Raw genomic sequence first — 27,874 nt, forward strand, 5'->3', positions numbered from 1 at the left:
GCCAACAGAGCAAGGTACCTTTGTGGAGCACCCGTCATATTCTCCAGGCTGTCCAGACACTTAGATATAGTGCAAATCCACCCATCAGAAACTCCCCAAGAGTCTCCTTAAAAGGATGTATCTATGGAGCCGGAACAAAGATGAGGATCCAGGGAAAGGAATTCATGTATATCCATGTATTGCAGGGTCCCAGACAACATTACTAGGGGACACAGTGACTCCTGGATGTGGGCAGATAAGGGAGGGTTTTTGCGGGTGCTTCATCTGCCAGGAGTTTGCTTATTATGGGGGCAGAATAGTCTGTGGCCAGATTAGACACCAGAAAGCCTGGGTCCGCCTCTAGTCTCCGCTCCTCCAGAGCAGTAGGCAAGTCCTACCCCCTTTTCCTTATCTCTGAAATGGGAGGAATGAATGTAAGAATCCCTGCCTTGCCTAACCCAGAGAACTGCTGTGCAAGTAAAATGAGTTAATGGATATGAAGGCACTTTCTATATTTATTTATTTAATTTTTATTCTTATGTTAATCCCCATACATTACATCATTAGTTCTAGATGTAGTGTTCCATGATTCATTGTTTGTGCATAACACCCAGTGCTCCATGCCGAACGTGCCCTCCTCAATACCCATCACCAGGCTAACCCATCCTCCCACCCCTCTCCCCTCTAGAACCCTCAGTTTGTTTTTCAGAGTCCATCGTCTCTCATGGTTCATCCACCCCTCCGATTTCCCCCGCTTCATTTGAAGGCACTTTCTAAGTACAGAGGCAGAGTACTGTTTTCACCATGCTTGCTTCTATTTCCAGAGTGACTGATGATACCACCCGCGACTCATGTGTGACTCTCACTTCCGTCATGCCCTCACTGTCCACCACCAAGCAGTAACCATGGAGAGGGTCCGTTGAGTTTTTCAGTTCCTTAGGCTGGTGGATGAAAGTCCACCCCAGAGAAGTAAAAGACCAAGGCTCTGTGGGCTGGAAAGAGCAGCTGGGTGAGTGGGTATCTGTGGGAACAGGTCCTGGTTTCCTGTGGGTGGGAATGAAATGACAAGTGGAAGCCCAAACCATGTGGGTGGCCCAATTATTTTCAGCTCCCAATAGGAAGGAGCTGGGTTCAAGTCAGCACAGGAGACCACAGCTGCAGCCAGAGGGGGAAGCATGCATGGGCTGGGGGAATGGGCCCTGGACTGATGGGGTTCCAGGCCGTGAGGCATGTCAACTCTCTGAGCATGTTTTCTCATCTGTGAAATGGGTGGCTTGTGTGCAGGGAGCAGCCTGTTGGTGGTGCGGGCTTATTTTTGTCACTTGCTGTCCTGGGACAAATATCTGGGTCAGGCGTGGGCTTGCCTGTCTGCTCCTCAGCTCATCTCTTCCAGCTAAAAGTCTTTTCCTCATATAAAAAGCACTCCTTGTGCTGCCCTTCATTGGCAGGGGATGACACATTGCTACAACCTTTATGGAGGAAGGGCAGTTTGGCAAGATCTATTAAACACCTAAAAGCACATATTGTATTTAATAAGCTCTATCTAGCAATCCTACATCTAGGGATTTATCTTACACATATACTTGCATGTACGACACGGTAAGTACAAGATATTCATGGTTTGATAATAATGAAGATTAGAGACAATCTCATTGGCCATCAGTAGGGGACTTACTGATTAATTCTGGTACTTTCATATAATAGAATGTCAGGCAGCTGCTAAAAAGAGTGAAGCAACTCCCTACATGCAGGAATGGAATGATCTCTAAGACATACTAAGTAAAAGAAGCAAGGGACAGAATGGTTTATGTAGTATGCTGCCCACATGTATAAAAAAAAAAAATAGACTCAGCTATGCTTATAAATGCCTAGATGCTCTTTTGGAGGTTCATCAGAAACTACTAACAGTTACTTTCCTTTCTGGTTAAGAAGGATAATGGGAGGGAGACTGTGGGGGACAGTGCTAGGAGGCGGACTTCTTTTTCATTGCATATTTTTTGTATCTTTAGAATTTTATATCCTGTGCATTTCTGATCTATTTATAGAGAGTCATCTGGCAGGCGGTGCCCAGATGTTTGGGGGAAATTCCCATGGAGTTTCCAGTCCCAGTCTTAGAGCCTCTTTTATCATAAACCTCAGTCCAGTGAGAGCACCAGGCCTCTCCGTGCGGTTCTTTGAGGTGGGTTGACTCACCCAAGGGCTCCTCTCTGCACCTGCCTCACCCCAACCCCCACAACACCCTTCACCCCATCAGGGAAGTGGGTTTTAGAATCACATGTTGACACTGAGAATACAGCCTTCCGTGCCTTTCCCCAAAGAAGAGTGACATTTGATCCCCGGAAAAGGGAGTAGATCATTATCTCCTCTGACTGAGGGTGTCTCCTAGTGGAAACAGCAGGAGCCTTGTTGTTGCTCAAGCTTTGGTTCGAATTCCAGCTTCTGCTTCTTTTTTTTTTTTTTTTAAAGATTTTATTTATTTATTTGAGACAGAGAGAATGAGAGACAGAGAGCATGAGAGGGAGGAGGGTCAGAGGGAGAAGCAGACTCCCTGCCGAGCAGGGAGCCCGATGTGGGACTCGATCCCGGGACTCCAGGATCATGACCTGAGCCGAAGGCAGTCGCCCAACCAACTGAGCCACCCAGGCGCCCCAGCTTCTGCTTCTTGCACTGTGGAAGCTCAAGGAACTGCCATGATCTAGCTAGATGGTTCTCTCCTCTGTGAAATGGCTGACCGCTAGTGAACTGAGGGGACGGGGGAGAGGAGATGAGCTCATTGTATAGAATGCCTGGCACGTAGCAGGTGCTCAGGAAATGGTCAAAGTGAAGTGACCTCACTGTCACTGAGGTCCCTTCAACCAGCTGGGCCCCTTACCATGAAAGAGCGAAGAAACTGTAATGGTTGGAACCAGGCCCAGTTCGGCAAACACTGATGGCCCCTCTGGGGTTGGCCCCTTGCCTAGTAATGGTGGAAAAGGTACAGTGCCTGTCTGCCAGGGGTGCATGTCGATCAGATAGATGGTTTGGGAGAGTCTCAAGTTTGCAGCTTGGGAGAGAGAGAGCCTGTCTGCAGGTCTGAGGTCTGGAGACAGGTCTGCCCCAAGGTAACTGTTTACTGGATGGACTTGGCACTGGGGTTGGCAGTGGGGGCTCTTTTGTCAGGGAAGAGGCTGACTTGGGAAGAAGCAGAGGTCCTGGAGGATGGTGCCTCGGACTAGTAGGGACCCTGAGAGCAGCCTCCCCTGCTGTCAAGGGTTCACACCTCCTGGCTCCACAGATGACCTCGCAGCATGGGAATTGTTTGTGCCTGCCACATAGGAATTGTTCTGAAGATGGGTTCACCTCCCAGCTGTGAAAACATAGCTCTTTCTCCCAGAATGAGCAGTGGTGGGGAGCATGGGCCTTTAGAATAAGGCAGGCCCAGGGCTAAATTCTTACCTGGTTATTGATTTACTCAGTCTTGGGAAGAAAATCAGGCTAGGGGAGATGAATTCCTTCTGTCAGGGAATGGCCAGTGGATTTTTAAGGCAGGGATTTTTATGGCTAATATCCTAGTTCAAGTTCTCACCTAAATTATTCTGTGCTACATTCATGCTACATCTTCTTCAGAACCCATCCTATGCCCAGATTTCCAGTGAACATCTGTTGACACCCAATAGACTTACATCAGTGTTCTTTTGGGGGAATGAAGGAACCAGGGCCCTGACCCATGTGGGGTAAGGCAACATGTGAAGAAATGGAGGATCAGTGGAGGTGGACATTGGAGGAAGAGATACCAGGATAGAACACTGGCCTTCAGTTCTCCTTGTGGATGTGGATAGGGTCTAACTCATAACTGCTTGCACCATCTGAGATGGGGAATGGAGCAAGTGTTTTTGATATTCTGGTGAGGCTCCTGATGACCCCATCACAGAGGCTGCCAAACGGGTGGCTTAAAAAACGTGGAGGACATGCTGAGACTTAGGTGGATGAGGACTGGATGGAGCTGAGGCAGCAAGGGAGGGACCACGGGCCCTGCCACCCCCAGAGAACAGACCACCAGTTCCCCCAGCTGTGGCACTGTGGCAGTCAGGAGGATTCAGGGGCAAGGCGAGACGAGCCACACCCCATCGCAACATCAATGGAAGCCAGCAGGACGAGGACCATGTCCCTCACCCCTAACCAGGGCCACAAGGCAGCGTCAGTGCCTCCTGCATCCTGAAGCCATCTTGGGAGGTACAAAACAGCCCTGATGAGGAGTCTGGACTTCACACTGGCCGTGACTATTTCCCTGAAGCGCCACTGCTCTATTCAGGGGAGATGATTTCCCTTAATTGTCATTGTTTAAGTGTTTCTTCCACCATGCCAGTGTGATCAGTTACTGAAAATAACGAGAACAACTTTTTTTTTTTTTAAGGGTATGTAAGTTGTAACATGTACATTTTTTTTTAAAGATTTTATTTATTTATTTGAGAGAGAGAGAGCATGAGAGGGGGGAGGGTCGGGAGGGTCAGAGGGAGAAGCAGACTCCCCGCTGAGCAGGGAGCCTGACGCGGGACTCGATCCCGGGACTCCAGGATCACGACCTGAGCCGAAGGCAGTCGCCCAACCGACTGAGCCACCCAGGCGCCCTGGAACATGTACATTTTTGACACCACCACATGACTGATACTGAAGAAGCACTACCACCACCACATAAACACACACCGCCCTCCCACCAAGAAACCACCCTCTCGTCTCGCAGACTCGGGCTGATTTCTAGCCTCAGCACTGCAGACACTCAGACCCCCAGGGTCTCTCTTCAAACTCTGCTCACACTTCCGAAGACAAGGGGGAGTCTCTGACAGCTGTGACTCTCCCTTTGGTGTCCTGCACCTGTCCTTTGATTGCTTCCAACCTCCTGAGGAGGCTTGATTTCTCTCCAGGGACCAGGCAGGAAATGCTCAGAAAGTAGGATGTGGAACTGTTTTCTTAGGGAAAAAGAAAGTCAGAAGAAGTGGAAAACACAGAGGCTGAGTCACAGTGAGGAAGGGCTGGCGCCCAGTCCATGGGCGGGGGTCCCACTGGCTGGATTGGCTCTTTGTTGTTCTGTAGAACTTGTCCTTCCCCACTTCTGTTAAATGGACGTAACTTCAGACAATCCTTCCCCCAAGGCTTGTGGGAAGCGTAAGTGGGATGGCCTAAAGAATTTACCAGTGCCCAGCACATTGTCGGTTCAGTACAAAATAGCTCTTACTATTTTGATTATTCTCTCCTGCCCTCTGTACCTTTTCCCCCCTCTTGCATCCACTTTCTCCATCAGTGAGAAGGTGAATAATAGGGCTATTAAGGGTCTCTACTGTGAGGAAATGGAAACTTTCCCGTTGGAAGTGAGGGGCTAGCACATGGAAGCAGGGATCCTTATGAGTAACACATTTTGGGCAGCCAAATGTCAAAGCAGCATGACCTTTCTACCTCTCCTACCCCCTGCCCCTTGAAAACCAGCTCTGCCACTTACTAGCTGTCTGACCCCGGGCAAATGGCTTTACTCTTACGAGTGGTTTCCATATTGGTAATATGGGGATGGGTATGGTGGTACAACATAATGTGGCGGGGAGAATTAATTGGCATACTGTGTGTAACAGGCCCTGCGGAATGCTTGGCCCATGGCAAGCGCACAATACATGTAGCCGCTTCTGCTAAAATAATGAAGCTTGACTGGTCAGGCCAGCAACCTAGGAGTCAGGAGTCATTCTCGACTTTTCTTCCTCTCACACCTTTCTTAGGTCAGGATTCCCCAGAAATGGCCTTGAAATAAGGATATGAGGGCAAGTAGTTTATTGGGAGGTGATCCCAGGAAGTTCCCGTAGGAAAAGCTGCAGCCAAGGAAGACCCTGAAGGCAGTTGCACGGGGTTGCAATAGAGGGCTTGGCCAGGAGTTATGTGGCCCTAGATGAAAACGATGAGCTGGGCCAATTAGATTCCTCTGTTGGGGCCTTGGAAATCGGCAGAGAGACTGGGCAGTGGGGGCATGGGACCCTTAGACGCTGAGCTGGGGGTGTAGATTCTAGGAAGATAGCCCACGGGGCCCAAGGGGAGGGCTGGATCAGGCACTGACAGGTCCCATTTGGGGGTTTGGAGTCAGACACAGACTTGAATTCTGGCTTGTTCACTTGCCAGTGGTGTGAGCTGAAGCAAGTTAACTTAAACTCCTCGAGCTCCCCCTGGTTTTGTCCTATGTCTCATATGGCTATAATCCCTGGCCTGCAAGGTGGAAATGAGGGTTAAGGTGACACGTGCAGCCCGCCAGACACGTAAAGGATGGCCAGTGAGTGTTTTCTTTTTCATTTCCAACCGCCCCACCTCTTGCTCTTTGAAGCTGGACAGTGATAGGGTTACAGGGTCAGAAATGAGTTTGGGAAAAGATGTTCCTCAGGAAGTGAGTGATAGGGAGAACTCTAGCTAGAAAAAGGGAAGCAGAGGTCCTTCTCTGACTCAGAATGTCCACTTTGGGGTTCCGAGGCAGGATTGGGAGGACAGCTCCCTGCCATTGTGAGATGTAAGCAGACAAGCTCAGAACTTGCACTCAGGAGGGCGGGGGATTTCTGGAGAGCAAAAGTCCCCTCTTCCCCCAGAGGCTGGCAGGGATTCTGTTCTGCAGTTAGGTAAGAAAGGAGGTGAGTAAGCATCCTACCAGTCCTGCGGCCAGCAGCCAGGAGGGAGGCAGCTAGAGGTCCCACTGTGGTTCAGCCTCAGGATGGGGTGTGGGATGTCTGTGGTCAGACCAGACTCACAGGGAAGCCACAGTGGGAACACCCTCAGCTGAGTACTGCCTCCCTCCTAGGTTTCCACTCCAGGGACACAGGTTAACAAACACTTAATGAGGATTATGCAAGGAAAACACTAACCTAGAGAAGATTCAAATCATTATAACAGACTCAATTAATGCAGAAGTACCCAGAATTGTAGCTGGAATCGAAATCTACAAACTCAGGTTTATAGGAAAGAAAACTTTACTCCTGTAACTTAATTTGATGTTAACTTTGTATCCTGCCCTTTTGCTGGCCTGGTGGGAAACTTTAACCTCAGCCTTTCTGGGGTGTACCTGGGTGTTTGGAGAGTGCACAGGTTACTGCTGAGCCTTCCTACCTGGGGTTAGTATGGTCTGTGCGTCTGATGGCATGATGAAGGTTTGGGGTCACATTTGAGGACCCGGAGAACTTCCCCAGGGCTGCTGTGGTCCACCTGCCCGGACATTGTCCACAGCCCTTTCTCTTGGGGTCTCCCTGCTTCCTGGCTGTGCTGGGATGCCCATCCCTCCAGACCAGACCAGGACTCTCTTTGGCTGGGAAGAAATCCACAGTCCTTAATGACTCTGGTGAAGACATTAAAAAAGTTTACTTTGAATCCTCCTTTATCCTTTCTGCAAAGGGCTTAGGCTTTTAGAACACACAAGCCAAAGAGACTCATAGTTTTTTTTTTTCCAAAGATTTTATTTATTTGACAGAGAGAGACACAGAGAGAGAGGGAACACAAGCAGGGGGAGTGGGAGAGGGAGAAGCAGGCTCCCCACCCAGCAGGGAGCCCGATGCGGGGCTTGATTCCAAGACCCTAGGACCACAACCTGCGGGGCCGTGTAACGAGGGGCAGATGCTTAACGACTGAGCCACCCAGGTACCCCGACACTCATAGTTTTAGTCACTGTCCTGTGTCATGTCTCCCTGAGATGGGTGGATGAGCTGCATGGTATGGATGATCTGCCTGAATGAGAAAAGGGAAGAGGAGATAAAAATAGGAAAATACCTCAAAAATGTCCAGAGAATAAAACTTGGAAGCCCGTCTTCCCACAGTACTCCCTTAGCCAGTGGAAATGTCTATTAGCAATTTGTCCCGCATTCCCATGCATACATATTTGGTTCTCTGAGTTAGTATCTAAGGGTGTAATGCCCTCTACACCCAGGGGGATTTCTCTACCTCCTCCCCAGTACCCACTTGACCATTTTAAAAATGCCATGCTAGGGAACAGTAGAGGATAGCCTGACAGGTCTGGTTGCATCAGCCCCCTCTGCACAACCCTGGCTTTTTCCTGATAGACATGCAGTTCCCAAGGGAGCAGCATAAAATTACTATCTCTTGTGGTATATATATACAATGGAATATTATGCAGCCATCAAAAGGAATGAGATCTTGCCATTTGCAACAACGTGGATGGAACTGAAGGGTGTTATGCTGAGTGAAATAAGTCAATCAGAGAAAGACATATATCATATGACCTCACTGATATGAGGAATTATTAATCTCAGGAAACAAACTGAGGCTTGCTGGAGTGGGTATTGGGGTGGGAGGGATGGGGTGGCTGGGTGACAGACACTGGGGAGGGTATGTGCTATGGTGAGCGCTGTGAATTGTACAAGACTGTTGAATCACAGATTTGTACCTCTGAAACAAATAACGCAATATATGTTAAGAAGAAAAAAAAAAAAGAAGATAGCAGGAGGGGAAGAATGAAGGGGGGGGGAATCGGAGGGGGAGACGAACCATGAGAGACAACGGACTCTGAGAAACAAACTGAGGGTTCTAGAGGGGAGGGGGGTGGGAGGATGGGTTATCCTGGTGATGGGTATTAAAGAGGGCACGTTCTGCCTGGAGCACTGGGTGTTATGCACAAACAATGAATCATGGAACACTACATCAAAAACTAATGATGTAATGTATGGTGATTAACATAACAATAAAAAATTTTAAAAAATCACTATCTCTGCTTTGCCACGCCCTCAGTCCTCCAAACCTCAAGGTCCTTATTAAAAAACACACACACACAAAAAAAACTAGGGTGCCTGGGTGGCTCAGGCAGTTAAGCACCCGACTCGATCTCAGCTCAGGTCTTGATCTCAGGGTCGTGAGTTCAAGTCCTGCACTGGGCGTGGAGCCTACTTAAACAAACAAACAAATAAAAAACTATTATGGTATAACTTATATAGAATAAAATGTACACATTTTATAGCTTGATAAGTTTTTTTTTTAAGATTTATTCATTTATTTGAGAGAGAGAGCACGAGCGGGAGGTGCAGAAGGAGAGAGAATCCCAAGCTGACTCCACACTGAGCACAGAGCCCAATGCAAGGCTCAATCTCATGACCCTGAGACCAGGACCTGAGCTGAAACCCGAGGTTGGATGCTTAGCTGACTGAGCCACCCAGTTGGCCCTAGCTTGATGAGTTTTTAACAAACATGTATATACTCATGTAGCCATCACTCAGATGCAGATAAAGAGCGTGTTCATCTCCTCAGAAGTTTCCTTCATGTTTTCTTGTAGTGAATATCCATCCCCCAAAGGTAACCACTGTTTGATGTCTATGACTGTTGTGACTCCCCTGAATTTCATATATAGTATGTACTCTTTTGGGTCTGACTCTTTCGCTCCAAATCATGGTTATGAAATTCACTCATATTGTGTTTATTGGTGGTTTGCTCTTTTTCATTGCTGTGTAATATTCCACTATTTGGGATACACCACAATTACTAAAGCTGAATGCAAGCATCTCTGATTTCAAGTTTCCCTCCAATCTCTTTGCTGAAGAGAGAATTTCATGGCACATTGTTATCTGCTTGTTTGGCCTGAGCCCTGCCCTCTGTTCTTCTGCCTACTCCTCTGGGGGTAGAAGGGGCAGGGTTTCATTTCTCTACCTGGCTCTCCATTATATCTTCCTCCTTCTAAGGAGGCACTGGCCCTGCCTTCTTTCCTGGGGCCGTGTAACGAGGGGCAGGTTACTGGGGAGGGGCTCCAGCAAAGTGAGGTCTGCTGCTGAATTTGTGTGGGACTCCTGATTGGTCAGGGAGGCTGGAGAGAGAAAGAGAGCGAGAAAACCAGCCAAAGGAACAGGAGGAAATCTTGGGAGGGGCTCTGGGCTTTCACAGTGCTGTGGTATTGGGATTGCACCAAGTTTAATCAGATCTCCAGGGGCTGTGGACCTAGAGCTGGAGTCTTGATTATGTCCAAGGATGCCCAATGACAGGAGTCATTTTGATTCTTAGCTCAGTTCAAAGCAGGGCAAGCAGGATTCACTTGGAAAGGATTTGGAAAGGGCTGGCTGGACTAGCTGGGAAAGCAGACCCTGCTGCTGGACTGGAGAATAGGACTTTACTTGGGAGGTCCCTGTCCCTAGGAGGCCCTAGCCAGAGGGTACCTGACAGGCTCCATGGCCCTCTGGGGGCATTAGGGAGCTTCTGAGGATCCTAGAACAGCAGACCACTATTTCTGGGCCCTACTTACCGGTGGGACGTGCCCTACTGATACCTCCCAGGTGATACTGGGGAGGGAGGAGTTTGTCTGCAGAGGCTGGGATAAGAACTGGATTGTGGTGGGAATGGGTACCTCTCCTCTCCAAAACCTTCTGCTTCCAGGCCTCCTCGTTCAAGTGCCCAATTCAAGCCTGACCTCTCCAGGAAATCCCCCCACAGTCCATAATTACTCTCATCCATTTTTCAAAACTTTCCTTCTCTCAGGATGGTGTGAATGAACAACAGAATAAATGTATTAGCTTCCTAAACTTGCTTGCATTTCAAAACCTTTAGATAGAGGAGCCTTGACATTATATGTAGAGTCGGGCACAAGGTCACGCATGCATCTTAAGGAAACATGCCTATACATGCATTGCATGTTATGTAAATGAGGCTTGTGCTCCTCCCTGGGCAGAGATTTTAGTATTATAATGAGGTGAAGGTAACCATGGGTTGCTTCCGACATCTGTGTGTCAGTCTTCCTGACAAATTGTACAAACTCTGATATTCGAGCCTGGCCTGACAGGGTCAATGGCTTGGTCTTTGGTTTTCCTGAAAAGGTTTTTAGGGTGAGCTCGACATCAAACCCAAACCACAAAAATTAGGAACTCACTCCACGCCTGTAGCCAACTCCAATTTCTAGCCTCCAAAACCTGCCTGCTTTTGTACACTCTCTTGTGCTCTCAACTGTATTTTAAACATTTTGTCTGGAGTTTATAGCTTTTATTTGTAGAATGATCAGTTTACTAGATGTGTTTGGTGTGCGGCCCTCTGGGCGGGAAGCAGAGCCTAAGGTGACAAGTTTATTAAGTTAAATTGTTCGTGGTGGGTTCTAGCAAATATATTGTACAAAGTTGCCATTTGCACTCCTCGCTGTTACCTTTACTCGGCTTTGTTCTTTGTAGAATTTATCGCTGCCTCATGTTGTGTATATTTGTGTATCTCTCTTTCTCCCCACTAACATGTAAGCTCTTTATCTGTTTGCCTAGGTGGGGACCGAGAGCCCCAGCTCCCTGCAAAAGGGGAGAAATCAGGGAGGTGGGAAGGCATGGGCACCAGGAGGAGCCATCTCAGCAGCTGGGTTTAGGTATTATGCATAAGCTGATCTTGCTTCTTGGACACAACCACATGGTGAGCCCTTTAAGAATCCGAGAGTCTAGTCATTGTCGTTCTTAACCACTGGGTGGCACTGCCCACTAATTTTCCTAAGATCAAGTCAGACTAGACCTGCTTTGCGGTGGTCCCTCCAGGACCCAGCTTAACATGCCATCTCCATGGTGGCACTTTCTGACCTGACCCCGACTCACAGCCTAAAGGGCTCATCACATTGAGCCCCTTAGGGCTGAGAGTAATTATGGATTGTGGGGGGATTTCCTGGAGAGGTCAGGCTTGAATTGGGCACTTGAACGAGGAGGCCCGGAAGCACGTTCTGAACACACCTTCTGTCCAGCCAGCCCAAGGCCTTTAGTGAAGCCTACTAGGTGCAAAGGGTAAATTCAAAGTGGTGGTCCCTGCCTTCAAGGCAGCCTTTTTTTTTTTTTTTTAGATTTATTTATTTATTTATTTGAGACAGAGAGAATGAGATACAGAGAGCATGAGAGGGAGGAGGGTCAGAGGGAGAAGCAGACTCGCTGCTGAGCAGGGAGTCCGATGCGGGACTCGATCCCGGGACTCCAGGATCATGACCTGAGCCGAAGGCAGTTGCTCAACCAACTGAGCCACCCAGGCGCCCAAGGCAGCCTTTTTTTAACTGAGTTTGTTCAAAGACCTGCATTGGATATAATGGATTAACTTCTCTCCTTTGCATCTAGGGTGGTGCTAGCTATGCATCCTTGGGAGAACTGAGAAAACAGTCCCTCAAATCGTCTGTGTTCTGTGCTTCAGATGAGAAGCCCCATGTTACAGAGTCTGGAGGGGAAGGCTCCTTTTTGGGGAGAACGCAAGGGGGAGGGAGTGGGAAGTTCTGAGTGTGTGTTTAGGGTGAAAGCCGCTGGGCTCACAAACGACTTCTTGATCCTGCCATTCACGACATGGTTCCTTTCCCCCAGCTATTCCTCTGCTGTAAAGGGCCATGTGGAAACTGAGAACCGTCCTCTTTCCTTTACCAGTGAGAACCTGCTGGGTGCAAGCATTCTTTCTCTGGCATGGGAGCCTTAAGTGCTGACCCGCTGTGAACTAGGCACAGGACTGGACACTTTGCATATATTAACCAGTGTGATTCTCCTAATAACTGGCAGTTGTAGGTATTTGTTTTGGTCTCTGATTTACAGCACAGGAAACTGAAGCTCAGAGAGGTTGAACACTTTGCACCTTCACACACAGACGCACTCTAAATTCCCACATTAAAAAAAAAAAAAAAATCCTCCCTTGAGCCCATTCCTACTTCTGGCTCCAACCCTAAATTCTGTTTCCCTTCCCAAAATAGCTGTTAGAAGAGTTACCTATGTAGAGTCCTGATCCCCACTTTTATAGCCCCATTCTCTCACCCCCTTTGAATGGGCTTCTGTCCGTGCTTGTCCAGGTCACTGGACATTCTTGGGTCAAATCCAATGGCCATTTCTCTATTCCTCTTTTACTCTTGGCTGCACTCATCACGTTTGACTCCTCCCTCTTTCTTGAATTATTTTCTTCTCTTGGCCGGCAGGTCACCACACTGTCTTGGATTTCCTGCTATCTTACCGGCTACTCCTCCCTCCCATTTCTGTGTGGCTCGTGCTCTGTTCTATCTCTAAGAGTGCTCCAGAGCCCATTGCTCATCCCCTTCCTGCCTGACCCCATCTGGTCCCATGGCTTTACATCTCCAGCCTGACCTTTCTCTGGCATTCCAGATTCACAACCAACTCCCTGCCCAGGATGGCTACATAGACGCCTAACAAGTGGGGGACTTTCAAAATTGTCATGTCCCTATCCTGATTCCATTCCCTAACGTGCTTTCCCTCCTCAGGCTTCCCCATTTCTAGAACTTGTGCCAACATCCACCTAGTTGCTCAAGCCCAAATCTTTCTCAGTATTTCTTTTCAATTCTGTCCCCCAAACGGTTCCCTAATCTCCTTTTCATCTACCTTCACCACTTCCTCCCTGGCCCCAGCCACCCTCACCTGTGACCTGGATCACTGCGGGGTTGTCCGGACGGGTCTCCCTCGCCCCCAGGAATCCGTGTCTGCACAGCAGCCAGCTTTCTTTAAACAGGTGGATCAGATGATGCTACTTGGCTGCTTAACACCATCCCTAAGGGCTTCCCACCTCCCCTGACATAAATCCCACACCCCTTACTCTGGCTTACAAAGTACCCTTGTCCTGCTCGTGCCTTCCTGGTTCCTCATCTGCTCTCCCGGCCATATACTCCAGCCACATTGCTCCTGCACCCCAGCCTAGTTCCTGGTCAGCGTTTTGCACTGGTGGTGTCCCCTGCCCGGAAAGTTCTATTCCTCACGCGGCCGTCATTGAGCTGTTGGGTTGCACGTCACCTCCTTGGTGAGGCCTTTCCTCACCACCCAGTCTGAAGTAGCTACCTGGGCATGTCCCGGGATCTTGAGAACTGCTTGGGAGTCTTTTTAACACCCCCTCCCCAAGTTCTACCATCTAGGGCAATCCAAAATTTCTGCAAGACTTCTGTGACTTTCCAAGGACTGACTTCACATTTCTCAATCTCTAATTCCCTGTTCTAGGGCACTGGCCCTGTCTCACAGCCATGTGAACCTCAGCAGGGAGTCATCCCCCTCATCGCTTTCCCCCCAAACCACTCACATCAAGTATTCGGGGAGCTGCATAATTGATGGGACTCTTGAGGGCTTCAGGGAAGAGGAAGGTCCCAGCATTCCCCGCACTGGCTCTAGCCACTCCCCTGCTGCTCTCCCCACCCCTCTCTGGCTCTCAAAGGCAACAGAGAACCTCCTCTTGGTTCACCCCTTCCCCTGGTCTGGGCCCCAGTCTGTAGTCCTGTCCTGGGGAACTTTCCTGCCTTAACATTTTCTTAACAGAGGTTGTTTCCTCCATGAAAGGGATTCTTTCTCTAGCTGCTAAGAGAATAACAACATTTTGCATTTTATTATAGTGCTTATTCCAGACCTTGTAGTTGGGGATTGTCACAACAGCCCTGTAAGGGGTCAGCTCCATTTTGCAGACGAGGAAACTTGGCTCAAAGAGGTAAAGGCCATCACTGGTAACACCAGGCTCTGGAATGATACAGCGTCCCTCCCTGTGTCTGCCTGTTTCTTCCTCAAAATCTCCTTGGCAGCAATCACAGGATAGCCACATGGAGGTCAGGGTCTCGGGAGCCCAGATCACGGGAAAGGAGGCTCTCAGGCCTTGAGCTGTTGCTCTCTTTGTGGGGTGGATCCAGTTTTCCCCTTACTCACACAGTCCTCAGCCTCATGGAGACCAGAAGTTTCTTCTGTTTAAAATATGGCCCCCAGTTCTAATGCCAGATCTGCCAATGACTCGTAGGGTGGCCTTGGGCTAGTCACTGTTCCTTCTCTAAACGGTGGTTCCCTTATCTCACAATGAGAGAAAGCTCTTTTCTGTCCTACATTCTACAGTCTTAAAGAAAAGTCAGATGCCGGCATAATAAGGCTCATTTACTGAGCACTCGCTCTGTGCTAAGCATTCTCCTACCCCTCTCCACATCTGGAGGTAGGTCCTGTTATTTGACCTATTTTATAAACGTTGAAACCAAGGCTTAGAAGGATTTAGTAGTTGCCCAAGGTATCCTAGTAAATGGCAGAGTTGGGATTCGAACCTAGATTTTGCCTTTCTGAATTTGGAGCGTCAGCCCTGTCCTGCTAATACTCGTTCTGGGTGCTGACGACTCTCCACTGGTCACTCACACACGTGCACGGACATGTGTCCTCTCTGGGGGGAAAGGCATGTTCACCTGGCCTATCTTCGAAGGCCTCCTGGAGGCCACACAGCATTTCTTACTGACCTGCCAAAGCTAGCCTCAGCACATCCATCATCTGGTTCAAATCCTCATGGTGCAGGAAATGACTGCACGGAGAGGGACACGTGGCCAGACCTCTTCCCTGCATGTCCGTTCTCTTTGTACTACACACAGTTGCTTCCTTGTGTGCGTGCCCTCCTGTCCTACCCACTGGTCTCCCCATGTTGCTGTGTGTGGTCTTCACCTGTCCTGAGGCGAAGGCCTTTCTCGGACCTAGCAGTGAAAGTGACCCACTATTCTAGGCCTTATTTTCCACCCCCCACCTCCCAATCAATCCCCCCTCCCCGCCCACACCGCCCCGTCCCTCAAGGCTGACAGTCATGTGAGCTGGTTGGTTTATGTGGGTGAGGTTTTTGCTTTAGGATGATCAGGGCTGGCAGACCCCTGTGTGTCCCAGGGAGGGGGTCCTGTGTGTGTGTGTGTGTGCAAGAGAGAGAGAGAGAGAGAGTTTAAGGCCAGGCATATATCTACCTTGAAAAGACTAGGAATAGCCCTCTTTAAAAACAATTGGAAGCTCCAGAGGGAAGTATTTCCAGTGTTAAACCATTGGGAGTTTCTGGCAAGCTTTATATGATGTGCTAGGATGGGACTTTGACTTTGTAGATAGACCTTCAATTAGGCTTTCAGACTGACCTCTCACCTCTGAACTCTGATGGACCCAGAGAGAGAGAGAGAGAGATAACAAACAACGTTTCCTGTCCAGCTTGTCAGGATCCTGGCCTTGGCCTTTGTTTCCTGTTTTCAGCCCCTTCCCCATCCTGTCCTTTAGGCTTTTGAACTCTGGTTCCCTGATTTTGACCCTGGTGCTGGCTCAGGACTTTGAAACTTCCTGCTGCCTTGGGTGTACATGCTGAACTTGTTCTGGCTCCTGTGTCAGTCTGAGGCCTGCCACCCCTCCATGTCCACTCTGGCCTCTGCAAGCAAAGGTCCGGGCCTGACTGCATCGTATTTGTTAGTGACTCTGGCATCCCTGGGCTGTGAGCTACTAGAGGGAGGCGTTTGATCATATTCAGCCGTAACACCTCAGCTCTGATAGCAGGGAGGGTAGAGAGAAATCCCTGGATCAAGGAGCAGGAACTCCCAGTCCGGGAGGTTCTAATGCAAGCTCCCTGTGAAGGGACGGGGGCAGGAAGCATGTGGTCAGAGCCTCAGACCCTTACCTGCCTCCAGCCCCTAGCTGGAGACTGATGAGTCACCGTACAAGTTAAAGTGCTTTGGGCACAAGTAATAGAAACTAAGATCCCCTAACCTTGGCTAATGTAAAGGAAAGGGGTATGGACAGCGAGACGTCCACCAATGGATGAATGAGTAGACAAAATGTGGTACATACACACGATGAAACATTATTCGGCCTTAAGAAGGAATGAAGCCCCTGACAGTGCTGCAACCTGGGTAAGCCCTGGAGACAAGACGCGTGTGACACGTGCCCGTGGCTCAGCGTGGGAGCTGAGATCCCTGCTTCTCTCTGTTCCGGCCCCGCCTGGGGAAGACCACACAGCTGCACATCAGAGGATCTAGCAAAACCTCTGTGACAAGGACAAAAACTATTAACATTATTAATAGCTATCCTTATTTTCCCACTCTGGCCTGCTTAAAAAAAAAAAAAAAGGCAGCTATGTTTTAAAAGAAAAGAAGAAGAAGAAGAGATCTAGTCAAGGGATAAAGATGGACAGGAAAATCAAGAATTCTGTGGGGCTTTTAATGAGTCAGAGGCCAGAGATGTTCTGGCCGGTTGGAAGCCAAGCATAATTATTTGGGACTGCTGGTGTGTGGGTGTGAGGTGAGGCACTGAAAGAGCGGGAAGAAGGATGTGAAATATGTATTTCTGTGTATTAAGAATGCATGTATCCCTGTCCCCCTTAACTTTGGCATTTCCTCCAGAGATTGAGAACGTTTGAAATACTTTTATTTTTATTTTTTAAGATTTTATTTATTTATTTGACAGAGACACAACGAGAGCAGGAACACAAGCAGGGGGAGTGGGAGAGGGAGAAGCAGGCTTCCCGCGGAGCAGGGAGCCCGATGCGGGGCTCGATCCCAGGACCCTGGGATCATGACCTGAGCCGAAGGCAGACGCCTAACGACTGAGCCACCCAGGCACCCCTGAAATACTTTTAATTAGCATCTCTGATTGCGACTGTCATTCAGACCACACGCCCCCCCTCCCCTGCATTTCACAGGGCTGCACCTTTCTTTCCCAAACCTGGACTCCCACTGAGGCCTGATGGTCACGGAGAGCTGTGATGTTGTGGCCTTCCTAAGGCCTAACGCTTTTGACCTGGGCCAAGTTCCTGGGAGGCAGCAAAGGTATATTGGGATCCTTGATGTACTCTTGGACCCATTTGTTTTGGGGGTTGGCGCAGACCTCTCGGTTCTTTTTGGTGACAAAGCTGTGGAGGCAGAGTTAGACGGTCAGCAGTCACGGAGTGGGGTGGGGGGTCCAGTCCATGCTCCCCCATTTCTAGCTCACCTGCGGCTTGCCTCATACTCTTCATTGCCTCCCTGGGCCTCCCCCACCTGAGTTCCCTCAGAAGGCCTCCCTGTCTGGATTCTAGACCTCGTCATCCCGGCTTCAGCCTGTTCCCCGCTCAGCCAAGATGGCTGCCATTTATTGGGCCACACAGCTCTAAGTGGCAAAATCAAGAATTCAACCCAGGCCTTCCCTGTGAGAGTCAAAGCCCGAGTCCTTAATCATGACTCCCCTCCTTCTCGCATGGAGACTTCCTGGTTCTGTGCATCTCGTTCCCGCCCTGGGTTCCCCTTCCGCCTCCACAAAAGTATCTGCAGGGAATGCTTACATGATTGCCGGCAGGTGACAGTTGAGGGCCTTTCTGTATCCCACCACCAGTTTCTTTGGCATTACTTTCTCATGGTGCTTCAGGCAGCAGGTGTGAGAACTGTTCAACGACTCAGGACTTTCTGAGGGAATCACATTGAAAGCTGAGCCAAGTAGGTGTAGAGGGAGCCCATGGTTGCCTACCTTCATCCCCCATCCCTTGCATTCCACACCTCTCATGGCAAAGCCATCTGTTAGCAGAGGCTGATGACAGCTTGACAGGTAACAGAGAAAGTGGAAAAAGTAGGTGAGGACACACACGTAGAACCTCCAGCCTCTGCACTGAGTTTCATCAAGTGCAAATGCCTCAGTTATTCACATTTGCTGGTGAACCAGGGCTTGGTTTGGCAAACACCTATTGGGCTCCTATTACATGCCAAGCTCTAAGGGGGCAAAAAACACGAGGAAGACACAGTCACTACTCTCGAGTATCTCCGAGTCTAGTCAGGGTGAAAAGGAAGAGTGAAAAATACTACAGTGGCATGTGCTCTGGGATAGAATAGAATTTGGCAAAAGGTGCTCTGGAAACAGCTTTGGGTGGCTGGGGAAGTCCCATAGCACGCGTGTGCACGCAAGTGCATGGCTTGATTCTTGAAGACTGAGCAGGATTGAAACAAAGGGGTTGTAGGGCTTGGGAGAAAGGAAGGTATGAAGGCTTAAAGGTGGGGGAAGCTTCTGTGTTGGGATGCAGATGGCTGGAATGCAATGCGAGAAGAAAGATGTAAGGAGATGAGATTGGGGCTCCTGGGTGGCTCAGGTTAAGCATCTGCCTTTAGCTCAGGTCATGATCCGGGGTTCCTGGGATCAAGCCCTGAGTCAGGCTCCCTGCTCAGTGGGGAGTCTGCTTCTCCTCTCCCTCTGCCCCTTCTCCCCACCACTGCACTCATATGCTCTCTCAAATAAATAATAATCTTAAAAAAAAAAATTAAAAAAATGTAAAAAAAAAAAAAAGAGTTGAAATTGGAGAGAGAGAGAGAGAGAGGGGAGGCCCAGCACACCTTCCTTGGAGGGGAGTGTGGACTCTATCCTAGAGGCATTAGAGGGGCTGGGATCAGGGAGGAGGGTGAGATGAGCAATGAGCCAGAGAAGTTAGGGCGGGAAGAAAGTGTTCTAATTTAGGCTTTAGGTCAGACATCTTGAATAGGAATCTTGACTAAATGATTTGAATCATGAGCAAATTTTAAAAATCTCTCTAGGTCTCCTCATCTATGAAATGAGGGTAAAAAATGCTTACGTCCTGGGATCAGGGTGAGGGTTGGTGGAGAAAATGGTGGTTAAGCCCTTAATTCAGAGCCTGGCACATAGAAAGGCTCAGTCAGCGCTTGTTATCATTAAGAGCAGATGGTAGGAATGACCATTCTTCTTGCCCGGAAATGCCACTTGCCCGCCTCTCTTTGATGCTGACGGGATGCTGGCCTCAGTTGGTTGTTAGCACCGTGTTTCCCTTGAGCTCCCCTGACTGCTCATCAGTTGGGGATATCACATAGGAGGACAGGCAGAGACCTCCCCCAGCCCCCAAAACTGCAGAGTGCAAATCCCCTTGCAGCCTGACCCCTTGCTTCCAGCTGGTGGCCAAGACTGGAATATCTCGAGAGTACCATTTGGCCGATCCATGCTTTGCGTGGGCCATTTTCTCTTTTTGGAAGACTGAACCCACTGCAGCGGTCTGTTTGACCTGCCCTAAGGGCATTGTTGCCTCCTGCCACCCACGAGATGCAGCTCTGTTTATAGTGATGGCCATGACCCCGGTACTCCAAGCAAAGTTTACCAAGTTCAGGGGCATTTTGAGAGTGTACGGGCAGATTACATGGGGTGTGGGTGGCCCTTGCTCCCCTGAGAGTTTATACAGGCAGAGTCCGGCCAGACCAGATGCCGGGGTAGCTTTAGAGAGAAAAGAAGGGCTGGGGCACCACACCCTGGGGTGGGTATGTGGTGTCTTTCATAAATGGCGGTTGAGTCGGGGGTAGAAAGTGGGTTAAGCCGACCTTGTTCTCCGTAGGTCCCGAGCACCTGTGGCTCCCAAACCTTTCAACCCCTTTCCTCTTTTCTATGGGCTTTTCCTTTTTCTATGGACTTTACCCCCATTCCCCAGACCTGAGCTGGGGAATGGGTGTAGAGGCCATGAAATTCTCATATGCCCACCTGGGCATCCCACTGGGCCTTCTTTCGGCTGCCATGATAGTCCCAGCAATCTGTGCCAGACACTGCAAGGAAGGGGTGTCTAGGTTTAGAGTCCCCACTCCCGGGCTTAGCCGCCTCCCCAACGCTTTTCGTCCTGCTCTCCCAGAGCATCTGCAGCACCTGTCTTGCTCTCCTTTCATTGCTCATGTCTGTTACTTCCTTGGCTCCCCCTAAATGATCATTCCTGTTCTCCAACCTCGGGACCCCTGATGTGACCTTGACCCAGCTTCCTGAAACTGCCTGATGACCCCAGAAGGGGTCGGGACCCCAGCCCAGCTCTACTTGCAAAGGGGAGAGTTTGAGGACAGCAGGTGTGCCTGCAGGAGGGGAGGCCCTGCGGCTGATGACAGACGTGAGAGGGCTCTTGGCATCACCTCACTGCCAGCTACCTTGTCCCCCCTTATCATTCCTGCCCTACAGGGACAGGTGGACTCACTTGACTGGCCGTGCAAAGCAGGAGTCACGGTGAGGATAAGGATGAGGAGAAAGAGGGCAGCCCCAGGGACCTTCATCCTCTCAGGGGAGCCCTTCAGCTTCAGGGGAAAAGCTGGTCGTCCACTCTGACTTCACGGCCCTCTGGACTCTGACCACTTCGGAGCGGGTGGCGGAGGGAGGAGGGGCCTCCCTCAGTGTTTGCTGAAGGGGGGCGGGGCCTGGCGCAGGTGATTTAATAAGATTTAAGTTCAGGAGGAGAGGAGTGGAGAAAGGGAGTGAGTGGTTCGTGCGCGCTGGGTGTTGGCCACCTTGTATGCCCTGTTTTACTTAATCCTTGCAGGAGTGAAGCGGAGATTATGACTTTGTTTTATAAATGAAGGCCACCGAGGCTTGGCGAGGTTAAAGAAATTCTCCCAGGTCACAGAGGAAGGAGGCAGGCAGTTCTGAAAACCGGATCCGTGTGATTTCACCGCCTTATGGGCCAGCGTCTCTATTTTGGGGGAGGTGGAGGGAGGGTGGAGCCACCCCAGTTCCCCCAGGGGAGCCATCACTGGGAAGGTGAACATAAGGCAGGATTAGAGAGTGCACAGACTGGGGCAAGGGGTAGGGTTTAGGCCTCTGAAAACGATGTCCCCCATCCCCCATCTGACACATGACTGAGCTCAGAATTTTTCCTGTCATAGATTATGTTACTAATACATAGAGAAAAGCAATGTGCTGATCTTGGGTCCTCATTTATTGCTGAGGTGTTTGGCTTGTTTGTTGATTTTTTTTTTTTTTACTATCTTTGGACCTTGGACTCTGAACCAGTTTTAGGTCTAGTTGGCCATCCCTCTTGAGTCCCCGCGGTATGGGTTCCTCCAACCTGCCGCTGTGGCCAATTATGGCCAGCAGAGGACGCTCCAACAGCACACGCACCTGACAACCCGCTTCTGTGTCCCACAGTTCCAGGTTCCGGGTCCCCGGCCTTGACCAGGGCTAACCTGTCCCTCAGCATCTTCTCTCTTCAGACTGCCTCAGGACCCCATTCCTGGGGCTGAAGGCAGAGTTCAGAGAAGAGATGGAAGATACAGGGGGTTTTGCTGTGGATGGACTGTGAGCTCTAGAGGCAGAGGGGGGAGTGTTTCAGTAAATGAAGAGTAGAGGGAGGCAGGGGCGGATTGAGACCCTTATGGGGCTTGCTGTTTGGCATGACTGCTCATAAATAGGGAAAAGTTGTATAATGTATTTAGTCCTGCTGGGTTCAAGGCAGTTAGTGGTGGGGAAGCTGTCCTCTTTATGAAGGTAGGGAGGGTATGTCTGTGGGGTACCCCTTGGCTGCTATGTATGGAGGCAGGGTGGTCTGGAGAAGCCTGGCTGTGCCTTTAGCATACAAGCCTCCTCTTGGCCCTGGTCTTGGAAGGCCGCTGGCCAGGGAAGGATGGCCACAGCGCCTACACTGGGCATGCTCTTCCTCTGAGTATGCAGAGCTCCCCCTCGAACCCTGAAGATGGGTCTGAGAGCCTTTGGGGGCAGCTGGGTGTTATTCATGGAGCATAACCTCCTCCTGATTCCTGCCTCATTCCATCCATCCATCCATCCATCCATCCATCCATCCATCCATTTCCTGAGCACCTGCTATAGGCCAGGCTTTCTGTTAGGCCTTGTGGAGGGCACAAAAATGGCTCTAACAATAGAGTACAACCTGATGTATGTAAGTGGAGGGGAAGGGTTGGATAAAATATGTCCCCAAATCATTCTTGTCCCAGATGGCTGGGAACAAGGGCCTTGAGAGCTGCTCAGAACAAAGGATTTTGAAGTTTGGCTGCTATGAAGAAGGCTTTATGAAGATTTACCTGCAAAACCAGGTGATAACTCTTAGCTTTACACTTGTGTAGTTTATATAAGATAATACGCACAGGCTACTTAGCAGACTGCTTGGAAGGTAGAAAGCGCTAAGACAATGTCTGTTACCATCCTGATGATGATTGTGTACCCCCATCACAGGCCCTGACCTGTTGTTTTGCACCCAGGGCTGACCACACCTCTGCAGAACAAAGACTGATGCCGAGGGTGCCACACGGGCTGGGCTCCAATGAGTAGGTTCAGTAGAAATGAGTGAGGGCAGGGAGGGCATGAATTCAAGGTCTTTAATTCAAGGCAAGGCAGCTCCTGAGAGGCAGCTGGGGCTGAGAGGGGGGCCGTGGCTTCTTCTCTCTAAGATGGCCAGCTGTGCCCTTCTCCACCACTCTGGGTCACTCATTTCTCCCCAGGTCCTTGATGTAGTCCTGGACCCAGGCATCACTGGGGTTGGCACATATGGAATGGCCCTTTTTGGTGATGAAGCTGTGGAGCAAAAGGGATAAGGGTTACCAACTGAGGCATCCAGCAGCTGGGAAGTGAAAGCCGGTCAGCCCTCCCGAGCAAACTCCTCACCCACCTAGGCTGTTTCTCCTTCCTCTGCTAGAGGCAGCTCAAGGCCAGTCTCCTCTCTGAGACATGCTCTCCAGCCCCTCAGATTCCCCCTGGGCCCATCTAGCCTCCGTGCTCCCCCTGCCCTTGGAAGTGCCCCCCTCCCCATCTCCTCCGTGCTCCCCCTGCCCTTGGACGTGCCCCCCTCCCCATCTCCTTCCCTGACGCCTCCCGATCCATGGGGTCCTCTTCCTCCTGCTCCCTGCAGGCTCAGCCAGGCCAGAAAGCCCCCCGGGTTGCCCCTCTACTGCCTGTTGCTGCACCTGGGAGGTGCTCTGGGGAGTCCCCATTCCGGGTCCTCCCTCCCCCACCCCCCGCCTTGCGGGCTCCCTGCCCCCCAGTGGGGTGTGCGGGGTGCCACTTACACAATGCCAGGCCTGGCGCACTGGCTGCTGGTCTCATAATAACCTGTGATCCGGTGACGTGGGATTGCTTGGGCAACGTAGCCGACGCAGCACTCGGCCGGGTGGTAAGGTCCTCCTGAGGAGAGAGGACGGAGGGAAGCTGAGCCTGGGCTCTTTGTTAGAGGCCAGACCTGCTGGCTGCTTCTGCACTCCAGAGCGTGGAAGAGGGAAGGAAGGAGGAGGTGGCCCCGCTGAATTCGGACATAGGATTGTGCAGATTCTCTCCTCTTTCCCTCCTCCTGCATCGGCAATCACCTTCCTTCCTGTTCTTCAACCTCCCCTAGAAAGACTGGCTGATGACCTTCAACTCTGGATTGAAGCTTAGCAAAACCCAAGTCTTCTTAGTGAGTACACACCAGCCCTGCGGGGCAGGCTCGCACAGATGTTCCACATAAGAGGGATATTTGGAAGAAATCTCCATGAGGGACAGGGACACACACCAGCTGGGCGCGCAGACCCAGCCCCTCCCAATCTGCCCATTCTGCCTGTGTCCCCATGGAACCCCTGTCCTGCAAAGAGGGAAGGAAGCTGACACCAAGGTCCAAGGACAGGGAGTCAGGACACCCAGATCCCAACCTCCCCTCGCCTTTCCTGGCTTTGTGCCCATGGCAACTTTATTCCCCTGTTAGTTTCCTCATCTGTCAATGAGGTTGTTGGACTGGATTGGTGGTTTTTACACTGAGCTCCCTGGGGGTCTTGGGGCTTCAGGGTCTCTTTCAGAGATACTGATGCATTAGGAGTAGAGTTTTGGGGGTAGTATCCCTTTTGGCCCTTTTTGCTGTTTTACATATTAGGTTTCTGAGTAAGATTTTGCTTGAAGAAGGGTTCCACTGTCTAAAAAATGTTAAACATCACTGGATTAGGTGAACTGCCCAGTTATTTTCTGATTCTGCAATTCCATGGCTCTCATAGGAGGTGTGGGAGGGGGACAGTGGAAATCACACGTTCAGTCAAGCTTGACTTATGGAGGTAGCAGGAAGGGCATTTCTGACCAAGGGCCCTGGAGAAACAAGAAGGCACCATGGTCATGGAGTGGAGGGATGGGGGTGTGCACATTATGTGACCAACCTGGATAGGACTAGGAGTGTCCGGGCAGTGGCCTCCGAGGTCACCAGGGCGGCTGCATGCGTGGGTGGGAAGGGAAAGGCCTGGTCTTTTACCCAGCTAGCATCCTCCCTCCCCAAAGAATGGGATAAGGGGTCCTCTGGTCCCTGCCCAGATTCTCATTAACGTTAGACCGGCTTTATTTCAATAGCCTCCTCTGTTTCCCTCCCAGTTTCTGAAAAGGAGACGAGGTAAAATTGAGGGGTGAGGCATAGTTTTGGATGTGTGTGAAGGCAGCTCATCCTGAGGAATAAGCTGGGAAAGGGTGGCGAGATGGACCTGTACTTTCGTGGTTCCCCTCAGCGCACACCTAAGCAAGGCTGCCCTTGCGGGGTGGGGCTGACTCTGGAAGCAGGTGGCCCCAATCTCAGGAGGCAAGCAGACAGATGGCTTTGAGGGTCCCCCCAAATTGCTCCTCTATCTCCCTGGGGATAATGTCCCCCAGATGGGCTGGGCCACTCTTACTTAATGGCAGAGAGAGAGGAACTGAGGGAGTGGAGAGGCAGGCCTCACTCCATGGCCTTGGTGGGCAGGGAGACCGGTCCTGGAGGGCGAGGACGAAACCAGTTTCAGAAGACCCCAGACCTCCTTCGAGAGCCCCTCCTCCTTATATCCCCAGCAACCTTACTCCTGATTCTTTCCCCACAGGGGCCAGGTTGGAAGGAATACAAGGTGTTGCACTCACGTGAGGAGAATTCAGCCTTGCGCCCCAGGGCGCAGGTGCCGAGGAGGATGACGAAGAGGGAGATGGCTGCCATGGAGACTTTCATCCTCCTGGTGGGGGAGAACGTTATCCTCCTGGTGCGGAGCTGCTGCAGGGGGAGAGCTGCCCTGGTAGGGACTTCGGAGCCTCCTGAGCTGAGGAGGTGTTGAGAAATGATCATCAAGGCAAAATGTTTTTTTTAAAATGAGGGAACTAAGATGACAAAGGGAAGTAGAGAGTAACGATGCCTCAGCAATTTCAGATCCTGAACGTTTGTTGAGGGCAGAGTAAGGGAAGCCTGGAGAGCCAAGATTTCAGGGAGGAAATTGCCTTCCATCACTAGTGGGAATAAATTTAACTCCTTGGATATGAGCCCCCCTTTGGTGTAGCCACAGCACAGGGCCTGGGGTTACTGTTGCACACTTAGTGCAAGACCTCAAGGCTGGGACATGGCCTGTGCCCGATTCCAGTCCTGGGCCTGGAACAAGGCCATGTGTGGAGGTTCAGGACCTGTTTGTCTGGAGATCAGAGGGGGTTTGGGGTACCAGGATGAGGGCTGGAGCCCCGCAAGTCTGGTCTTACTAATCTGGGCCAGGAACTCCTCACTTAAACACTTAGACAGAACCTCCAGCTCCCAGGCTTATCACCAGCCTCTCACCGTACCCTGGGGTGAAGAAGCGCCATGATGCTCAGTAGATAATTTATTTAACAAACATTACATAATGGTTATATGCACTAGGCACTGTCCCAAATGTTTTAGGAATATTAGCCCATTTAATCTTTAAATCAGCAGTTGAGGAAACTGAGGCAGAGAGAGTATAAAAAACACACCCAAACTTTGACAGTTGATAAGTGGAATCAGTGTTCAAACCTGGGCAGTCTAGTTTCCAAGTCTGTGTTCTTAACTGCTATGCCCTGGGGAAACATCGGACCCCCCCCCCCCCCCGCCCCTTGCCCTGACTAAGCTGTCTCTGTAAGTGTCCTGGCTAGTGTGGCTTTTCTGCAAAGCCTTTATTTTTTTTTTAATTTTTTTATTTTTTAAAGATTTTATTTATTTATTCATGAGAGACAGAGAGAGAGAGAGAGGCAGAGGCAGAGGGAGAAACAGGCTCCCAGCCGAGCAGGGAGCCCGATGCGGGACTCCATCCCAGGACCCTGGGATCATGACCTGAGCCGAAGGCAGACGCTTAACCATCTGAGCCACCCAGGCACCCTCTGCAAAGCCTTTAGTCTGATCCCTTTCTGAGCTTTGGGGCCCTCTCTTGGTTTCTGACTTTTGTTACAGAGAAGCTTGATGGGTACCTAGAAAATGCCCTGTTCAGGGATGGCTAGTACGCTTCACTGATTCAGGGTGGACCAGAGTTCTGTGTTGCACACCATTCTGAGGCCATGTCCACACACCTCAGAGGGAGTGCTGTGACTAACATGTGGTTCCTGTTAGGGTGCAGTTCACAGGCTATGTATTGCCATCTTTAGATTAGTCTAAACTGGCCATTTATGGAGGAGGAATTGGGACTTAGGAAGGGCCAGGGGCTTGCTCATATTTACAGGATGACTGGGATGCAGAACAGACCTGCCTTAGTCTAGTGGCCTTTACCATGCTCTTCTTGGGGGCCCTTGGCCCATTTTGCTTGCTGCTGTGGTTGGAAAGCTGTTCACATCTTCTTTCCTTGACTGGACTCATCAGGGCAGGGAGCTTCTGTTCTTTATCTTTGCCCATTCACACAGAGCCTGGCAGGGAGCAGGTGATTTATAAATGCATGTTTTAGAAGAAGCATGAATAAATAAATTGAGCAGGTCGAAGTACGTACATCTCACAGGAAACATGCTGGGATGTCAAGACAGGCATTTATTAGACATATTCTGTGTTTGTTATCATCAATAACAATACTATTTAAACTCTCCAAATCAAATAACAATTGCCATTCGGAATCATCTAAGGAAATAAGTTGTTTTTGGGGTGAATATGAGTTGGAAGGAAACAGTGTTTACTTTGTTTTCCTGGAGATTTAGCCTCCCTGCCAAGTTGTTGTTAGGAGCCTTACAGGATATCCCTTTATTTTCTAAGAAATTATTAAGTTCCTATCTATGTTAATCTGTATATGCTAATTGCTATAATAAACAACCCCTAAATCTCAGGGGATTAATTAATTGAAGGCTTATTTCTTGCTCTCGTCACAGTCCAATGTGTGTGAGCAGTAGGATGAGGGTGTGTGTGTTGGGGAAGGCTGTTCTATGCACCTGTTCAGGGACTAAGCCTTCTTCTGTGATTCCCCCAGTTTCAACACAAGGCCTCCAAGTTTGCTACAAATGGAAGAGGCAGAAGAGAGCTGGGAGATTTTCATGTACCAGTCCCAGAAATGATATAGATGACTTTCACTTAACACTCCATGGCCAGAATGAAGTCACCTGGCTCCAATTTAATGACATAAATATGGAAAATATAGATCATCTGTGTGCCTAGGAGAACGGAATGGGTTTATTGACTACATCACTTCTTTGCCACAATATCAAATGCCAGGTCCTGGGCTATGCTTGGAGGGTGGGAATGAAGATGACCCTGACCTCAGAGGACTCATAGCTTCAAGAGGGACTCAAAAAAGTAA

At 50.1% G+C, this 27,874-nt stretch overlaps 2 protein-coding genes across 2 annotated transcripts; both read right to left on the bottom strand.

Moving 5' to 3' along the window:
* Positions 1–17,187: 17,187 nt before the first annotated feature.
* Positions 17,188–20,765, bottom strand: CCL16 (C-C motif chemokine ligand 16). Its single transcript, XM_035026605.1, has 3 exons — positions 20,608–20,765; positions 17,953–18,073; positions 17,188–17,544 (listed from the first exon to the last, which is right to left on the bottom strand). The coding sequence occupies exons 1-3, from the start codon at positions 20,681–20,683 to the stop codon at positions 17,412–17,414; spliced, it is 330 nt and encodes a 109-aa protein (XP_034882496.1). The 5' UTR covers positions 20,684–20,765; the 3' UTR covers positions 17,188–17,411.
* Positions 20,766–22,721: 1,956 nt separating this feature from the next.
* LOC118024636 (C-C motif chemokine 14-like) lies at positions 22,722–25,478 on the bottom strand. The gene is made up of 3 exons (XM_035026601.1): positions 25,251–25,478; positions 23,423–23,537; positions 22,722–22,931 (listed from the first exon to the last, which is right to left on the bottom strand). Exons 1-3 carry the CDS (start codon positions 25,447–25,449, stop codon positions 22,841–22,843), a joined length of 405 nt encoding a protein of 134 aa, XP_034882492.1. The 5' UTR covers positions 25,450–25,478; the 3' UTR covers positions 22,722–22,840.
* Positions 25,479–27,874: the final 2,396 nt, after the last annotated feature.

The sequence above is a fragment of the Mirounga leonina genome, unplaced genomic scaffold (genome assembly GCF_011800145.1).
Source record: "Mirounga leonina isolate KUSES-001 unplaced genomic scaffold, KU_Mleo_1.0 Mir_200, whole genome shotgun sequence".
NCBI classification, from domain to species: domain Eukaryota; kingdom Metazoa; phylum Chordata; class Mammalia; order Carnivora; family Phocidae; genus Mirounga; species Mirounga leonina.

Coding starts and splice junctions, on each gene's coding strand:
- LOC118024636 (XM_035026601.1), bottom strand. CDS start 25,449: ATGATCATTTCTCAACACCTCCTCAGCTCAGGAGGCTCCGAAGTCCCT. Junction 23,538..25,250: donor CAAGGCTGAATTCTCCTCAC/GTGAGTGCAACA, acceptor CTCTCTCCTCAG/GAGGACCTTACCACCCGGCC. Junction 22,932..23,422: donor TGCGCCAGGCCTGGCATTGT/GTAAGTGGCACC, acceptor TTTGCTCCACAG/CTTCATCACCAAAAAGGGCC.
- CCL16 (XM_035026605.1), bottom strand. CDS start 20,683: ATGAAGGTCCCTGGGGCTGCCCTCTTTCTCCTCATCCTTATCCTCACC. Junction 18,074..20,607: donor TGCTTTGCACGGCCAGTCAA/GTGAGTCCACCT, acceptor TGATTCCCTCAG/AAAGTCCTGAGTCGTTGAAC. Junction 17,545..17,952: donor TGTCACCTGCCGGCAATCAT/GTAAGCATTCCC, acceptor CTGCCTCCACAG/CTTTGTCACCAAAAAGAACC.